General features: G+C 36.7%; 1 protein-coding gene across 1 annotated transcript; it reads right to left on the reverse strand.

Moving 5' to 3' along the window:
- Positions 1-586: 586 nt before the first annotated feature.
- LOC122309877 (ankyrin repeat-containing protein At2g01680-like) lies at positions 587-4,928 on the reverse strand. The gene is made up of 3 exons (XM_043123618.1): positions 4,446-4,928; positions 2,984-3,393; positions 587-1,666 (listed from the first exon to the last, which is right to left on the reverse strand). Exons 1-3 carry the CDS (start codon positions 4,753-4,755, stop codon positions 788-790), a joined length of 1,599 nt encoding a protein of 532 aa, XP_042979552.1. The 5' UTR covers positions 4,756-4,928; the 3' UTR covers positions 587-787.
- Positions 4,929-7,264: the final 2,336 nt, after the last annotated feature.

The raw sequence follows: 7,264 nt of genomic DNA on the forward strand, positions 1-7,264 counted from the left end.
CTGGGGCACGTGCGCACACATGCTTTCTTGGATAGCACCTTCGGTTGCAATTCCCAGGGTCTAAGATAGAGAGAGAATTATTCGTCTATGTTATTGTACCAGAAACGCTGAAAGGTCCGTGATCTCAAACTGGTTCTCTTCCCAGGCTGAGTGCTCAAACAAGGGAAAAAAAAAAAAAAATCACTGGTTGATGGTGTGAACCTAAAATTGGTTCTAATGGTCATGACAGACGTCAACTTTTCCAGCTAACTTGGTATCAGTGTCTCTGGCAGACAAACGCCCTTTTCTTGCTTCACCTAATCTCTTTCTTTTTTGTAGTGCTTGGTAAAAGCAGTTGATCTCTTCTCTGTAAACATTCGTTATGTTATCGATTGATCTCATCTTGCTCCTTAACTGACAGTTTACAGGCGCTTAGAAATCTGAGAAACTCAGCTTGGTGTGTGTGTAGATTAAATAGATAGCCAACCACAGATATTCAACCCATGATCCTGATCTTTTCCCAAAGGTTCCTACCAGTATTTTACCTAAATGCTTATTATAGATTATTTGGCCCAATCAAACAAAACATATAAAATGCTCATCTAGATTGCACTTAATAATATACTTCCTCATGCATAAAATATACAACATTTTTTGTTTGTCAACCATGATACACCAATTTTCCCTTGCACAAACTCAGAAATAGAAATTGCTTATCCTTACATTGCACGAGCAACTACTTACATTCAGATAAACACTATGCATATGAAGATGTTGTGCAGCTAACTCATAGTTCTAAAGACTTTGTCTACAGAGCATATATTTTCTCGAGGTCTGAGTTATAGTCATCAAGATCTGATATATTTGCAGAGTAAACCGACCATGAGAAAGACTTGCTCCCGCTTGCCCTTCTGATGCGTCTCTGGGAGTCGCCGCGGAAAATCCCAAAATGTTGTCGGAAAACAAAGTAGCACAAACTAGCAAGAGTCCCCACAAGAATCGGTGCTCCCGTAAGGGTTATAGTAATAGCCATCCAGGAGCTTCCCTTTCCAACAACTACAAAAGCTATCGACAGAAAAGCCCCACAAGTGCATGCACAGGCAGCCCACATTAGCTTGTTAACAACTGATACAACCTGCTTCTGAGCCCTAGTGTCCCACGCCACCAAAGTAATCTGAACCACAACAACTGCGAGAGAAATGAAGAGAGATGTAGCATTTAAAAGGTAGAACACTTTGAAACCAACACTGTCAGCTATTTTAGCCTTCCCTGTATTTGGTTGGTCAGTAACATACTGGCCAGGCAAGTTAAATATAGCCAAGAAAGCTATTGAGGCAAAAAGAACAGCGACAACTGTTATCGAATTTGTGGTGTTTTGAACAGCTTCTCTGTGAAGTTTCTTTAATTCTTTAGCAATACCAGAAACTCGACGCCGGGTTTGCTCATTTTCTTTGAGTTGTGAGTGCACCTCGTGCTTTATATCACTGACAGTCCTTTTGAGTTCCATTGCTTCATCCTCTTGGCCTACATGTCTGGCATGCTTGGCACCAGCTTCCACCAGAGAATCCTTAATTTCAAATGCCAATTCTCCATATGGCAGCTTATCTGCCAAATCCATTGCGGTCTCATGCTGATTGTTAATTGCGTTGACATCAACAGACTTGTAGCTAAGCAAAAGGCTCACTATCTGAAAATTTTTGAATAGTATTCATTACAACAACCAACAGGGAAATAAACAAACACAAGCAGAGGCATCAAATTTTCAGTTAAGCTTAGTCTAAGAAATGTGATCGCACAAATTAAGAGGATATGATATGGCGCTTCTAGCATAAAAGCAAGATGCATAAACATGGTAGTGTAATCATAGTTACATATTAAAGTATAATTAGAGTAAATTTAGAAAAGCAATTTGGCAATACATGTATCATGTATGATACACCTATATTTATTTATTTCCTATATAATTTCTACATCATTTCCTTCACTCTTCTTGGGCCATCTCAGCATTTTCCTAATTACCTTTTTTTTTTTTTACTATTTAGTGGTTCCTTAATTTTATTAGTCTTAATTACAACACTAAACTTTCCACTTCACCCATTCTGATTATTCACTTATCCATCTCTAACACTTCTCTACCATTTAAATGATCATTTGTTGCATAAACGATTCTTCTATTTTCAATTCCCATGGAACCTTTCAATTTTCACTTCCCATAAGATCCTTCCGGTTCTACTGCAATCGTATGTACCACAAAAGTCAAAATCTTTTTATTTTTTCTTTTCTTATTACGAATTTAGGGAGTTTTTCCTGCAGATAGAGCATGCGTGTGGACTAGTTGGTGTGAAAACCCACAGGATGAGATCCATTAGAATTGCTAACAGTTTTTGTCATAATTTTGATGTCATTTTCTTTCATTGATATAATAAGAGAAAAGTGTTTCCAATCTCTTCAACTGCAGCCACGATAACAGCCAGAAGAAGAACAGGCAATGACAAAAGACGATAAGCACCCAACAAGACTGCACATGGTACATCTACGGATTTATATCCACTTTCATGGTTAATGTTAAATTCGTTTTTTTTTTTTTTTTTAATAAGTAGGAAAATGGTAAATGCTAACAAATGTAAGAGGTAGTCTTTTCACTTATGACTTAATGCCTCGCCAATTGTCACATCCTGCCATCAAGCAACGTGACATGTCAAGGAAGTGATTATATTATTCGTTCTCTTAACCCTCTTCCTCATCTTAAATTACTAACAGGGCAATATACATTTGTATAAGAGGTGATTAAAAAATTCTGTTAGGTCAGTGGTGAAATAGTGCAGGAGAATGCTACTGATACTGCAAGGTGAGTCCTTACAATATTGAAATGGCAAGCTCCTAATCTTAATAAACCAAGTATCAATATTAGCTGAGAAAATGGAAGTAAACTTTCTTGAGTAAACAAATCTGATAAGAAAACAAATGCAATTAGATATTTTTCTTAGAACTAGTAGAAGAATACCTGTGAACGACCTTTTCTTGTTGCTATATGCACAGCTACATTACCCTTCTTGTCATGTTCATTCAGTATAGAAAAATTGGCAAGCAATAACTCCTCTACGACTGAAGGGCACTGACCTTTTACAGCCATATGAAGTGCTGTTTGGCCCTTCTTATCTTTGATTGTGATAATTCCTGAATCACGCTCAATAAGTGCTTTTACAATACGAAGGAGGCCATACCTGGCAGCCGTATGCAATGCAGTCTTTCCATTTTTCCTTACCATCCTAACCGAGGTGGCATCAACATCCAAGATGGCACTCACCACATCCAAATGATCCTTAACAGCAGCTGAATAAAGGGGGCTAGTGTTTGAGGAGTCACATGACTTGCAAAGCTCAGGCCAAATAGCCAAAAGTTCCCTCACAATACCTAATGAAAATAATAGTCAATACCATACTCCCAAAAAGGAAATCCTTTCTTTCTTTTAACAGATGAAAATACTTCCAAGGCTGTAAAGTAAAATCCTTCCAACACTACTTGATAAATGTAAAATAACTTGAGCAAGATGGACTAGTAGGTTACCTATGGTAAAGTCCTAGATGCATATGTTAAATGTTAATGGTCAACATTTTGTCACTTCCCACTAGGATCTTATAAATCTCTATGATTTATTGTAGCTGCTTGTGGACCTGTGGTTGCTTCAGCGTTTCTATAACAAAGTAAGAAAAAAATGATTTTCAATTAAACAACCATTCACGATTGTTGCTTGCTAGCAGCTACACCTGTTGTTATCCATGCATAATTTTGGAGGACTACAGGCCTTCACTTACATGATCACCTATTATGATCTTTCAGAACCATTTTTTGTCTCAACCTTCAGAGTCCAAAAAGCGCTCAGCATAAGGCTTTTCAGAATCATTAAAATCAGACTCTCTCTCTCTCTCTCAAGGCTGAAATAAAATCATAATATGCATTCCCTCTAGAACGGCATGAAGATTGCCAAAATGGCAGATAAAAGCATTCTGCTGCAATAAAAAATTTGATTCCACAGTTTTTCATTGGAGCTAGATAAATGCAATCATTTCATGATGAGTTTGACGATCGAAGGTTCAATACATTCATTCATACGAAACAAAATATTAATCTCTTCCCTGGAGAAGAAAAGCCTGTTACTGCAGTAGGTACTTCCTCGCACCCATGTTCATAATAGAGCTATGCATCCTATCAATCAGATTTCAATCTCCAAACTTCTAACATGAAAGCAAAAATTTATTAGCTCAAGATTAGCTTTTAAAAGTAACAATGAGTAACAATTAGGTTAGCATCCTTGCAGCCAAAGCAGTAAACCCCAGAAATAATGATCAATAAATAAAAAATTATATAAAGAAAAAGAAAATTTTAGCTACCCAAAAAAAAAAGAAAAAAAGAAAAAAAAGAAAACCAAAGCAAAGGCGCGCACGGTATGACTATGTGAGCAATACCCAAGTGGCCGCGCTTAGCGGCAACGTGGAAGGCGTCCATATCAGACTTGGACCTGATCTTTAGAGTCTGAAGATCAGAGAACCTGAGCAAGTAGGTGAACAGCTCCGGCATATTATTGTCTGCGGCCACGTACAGGGCGGTCTCGCCCGCGTCGTTTTGCAAAGCCAGTAGACCGGAGACGGCGAACCCATCGGACGACTCGCCTCCCGTAAGCTTATCAAAGAGCTGTTTGATAGAGTCGAGGTCGCCGGATCGGACAGAAGAAAAGAACGACTGGTGGGTGATGAAGCGCAGAGACTTGGAGTCCATCTCGTAAGAGAGAAGCAGTAAATCAAGTTCCCAAGTTTTTCATTGACAGACGGAACAATTGAAAATAAATTGGAGGAAATGGATGGTATCGTGAAAACTCCGAAGGTTCTGTTTAATGTATTCGGAAGGACTGAGGAGAGTGCGTGTTTGTGTGCGTGCGTGCGTGCGCAGAGAAAGAAGTCGTGGTCTGTCTCTTTCAATAAGCAATAATGGAAGTGTCTACGTGGAGAAATCCGAGCAGAGACGATAACGATTGACTTCTTTAGAATACAGCCCCACAATCACATGCAGCTTCCATGTTGTCCACCTCCTACTCGCTCTGCTTGTCAAGGATTGACTGGCCGTACCAATTCAGCTACTAAATATTTGGTATTTAATATTTATTTTTGTTAATTAAATATGTTATATAATTAAGTAAGATGCTTTTAATTACTAGTAGGAGTCCACATGTAAGGCACATGCGTGGCTTCCCGTATAAAAATTATTTGAAATTAAAGAAAAATAAAACAAGAATAATTATGAAATTAAAAGAGAAATGATATTGTAAGAGAAAGAAGATATTATAAGAGAAAGAATTATTATTCAATACAAAAATTTGATTATATATAAGTGAATGATATCCATATATATAGGAGTACAAATGAGTATGTATAGCTTAAGTTTTAATTGATAGCTCAATGGTCTTAATTAATAGTTAAAGATTAGTCTTAATTGATGGTTAAATGATTGTCATACAAATAAGTTTATAACACTCCCCCTTTGGATGACCATACATAAAAAATATGCCTCGTTAAAAGCTTGCCAAGAAAAAACCTAGTGGGAAAAAACTAACGGCGAAGGAAAAAGAGTACAATATTTATGTATATCGCTAAGTGCTTTAAGATTGTCTCATTAAAATCTTGCAAAGGAAAACCCAGTGGGATAAAACCTTAGCGAAGGAAAAATAGTACAATCAACACAAGTTTTCAAGACATTACTCTCCCTGAAAAGTACATGATAATAGGTTTTCAAGTTTCCGCATTCTAATGTTCTGCACAATCTTTTTAAATGTTGCAGTTGGTAATATTTTAGTGAATAAATCTACCAGATTATCACTTGACCGTATCTGCTTGACATTAATTTCACATTTCTCCTCATAAATTGCAATGATCTCTCTGTGTAGATCTGAAAGATAACTTGCATCCGCATATCTAACTAATTATGGACTTGATCTATGTTGATAAAATAATCACATATCAATCGTACTTCGGATGTAACGAATGACATGTTTAATATCATTTCAATGTCTTCGAGTTGGTGTGAAACTATATCTTGCAAGTAAATTAACTGAAAATGTAATATCAGACCGAGTGCAATTTGCAAGATACATCAGGGTTTCAACTGCACTGAGATAAGGTACTTTAGGACCAAGAATTTTTTCATCGTCTTCACAAGGACGAAATGGATATTTTTGTGTATCAAATGATTGAGCAACCATTGGAGTACTCAAGGGATGAACTTTGTCCATATAAAATTGCTTTAAGACTTCATAGTGAAAGGTCTTTACGTTGATGCATCTCAATATTGTGTACCAACTCTTTAAATGATGCAGTTGGTAATGTTTTAGTAAACAAATTCACCATATTGATTCAAGATCGTTTTAACATTAAATTTACTACTATTCTAGAGTTGTGTTCTTCTGAAATTATTGTAAATAACATAGTTAGTAGAGAAGTTATCAAAATTAAGCCACCAACCTCTATATTCAACAAAAACGATGGCCACCTTTTTAGACCAGACAAGTACCACAAGATTTTATAGCTTTTCTGGAGCCGTCAGATGCCTTAGGGCTATGATGTTATATCTCTTGTCCCTTGTAGAGATATGCTTCACGAGAGATGCTGTGAAGCAATAGAGATGTTTTGTCCTTCCTTTTACTCACCCGAGGATGCTGCTCTTATGATAGGAGTATAGATTCTTTTTTCTGGAAGGAGTTATTCTGATGTCATTTCAGAATTAAGATTTCTTAGTGCTCAATATTCTGCCTCTGTTACGACCATGTTTTAGAGGTTATCAGCTAAAGTGAATGAGGTCAACCAACTCAATAATCAAATATCTTAATTGCGTTAGAAGCTCTCTGTGAAGAGTCGTAAGAACAAGAAACTGAAGGAGGAGAATAAGGTGCTAAAACAGTATGCCCGTGATTTTCAGGATCAACAGCAACGGATATTTGAAGAAGTACAAATACTTAGAGAATAAGGACAAACTGCATTTAATCTTGCCGTGGATATCTGAAAAAGTCCAACTTCAAATAGAGTAGGGGCAAGCTGTTTTTAATTTTACGGCCTAGTAAATAACTGTAGGATATCTGTGTTTAGCGTATTCTCTATCAATATATATAATTTTTTCATGCTTTCATAATTTTCTCTATAAAAGAAATATTTAGCTCATATTCATTCGCATCCCATCTTCTTCACTTTTCTGTAATTAGTCTGCATTCTTAATCTGCAATCTCTTTCTGCATTCTTAC

The sequence above is a fragment of the Carya illinoinensis genome, chromosome 5, assembly GCF_018687715.1.
Source record: "Carya illinoinensis cultivar Pawnee chromosome 5, C.illinoinensisPawnee_v1, whole genome shotgun sequence".
In the NCBI taxonomy this organism is placed as follows: Eukaryota; Viridiplantae; Streptophyta; class Magnoliopsida; order Fagales; family Juglandaceae; genus Carya; species Carya illinoinensis.

What these genes read in the sequence shown, in the direction of transcription:
- LOC122309877 (XM_043123618.1), bottom strand. Translation starts at nt 4,755, where the DNA reads ATGGACTCCAAGTCTCTGCGCTTCATCACCCACCAGTCGTTCTTTTCT. An exon ending in CGCTAAGCGCGGCCACTTGG is followed by an intron (nt 3,394 to 4,445) that starts GTATTGCTCACA and finishes TATTTTCATTAG; the next exon opens with GTATTGTGAGGGAACTTTTG. An exon ending in CAAGAAAAGGTCGTTCACAG is followed by an intron (nt 1,667 to 2,983) that starts GTATTCTTCTAC and finishes AAAAATTTTCAG; the next exon opens with ATAGTGAGCCTTTTGCTTAG.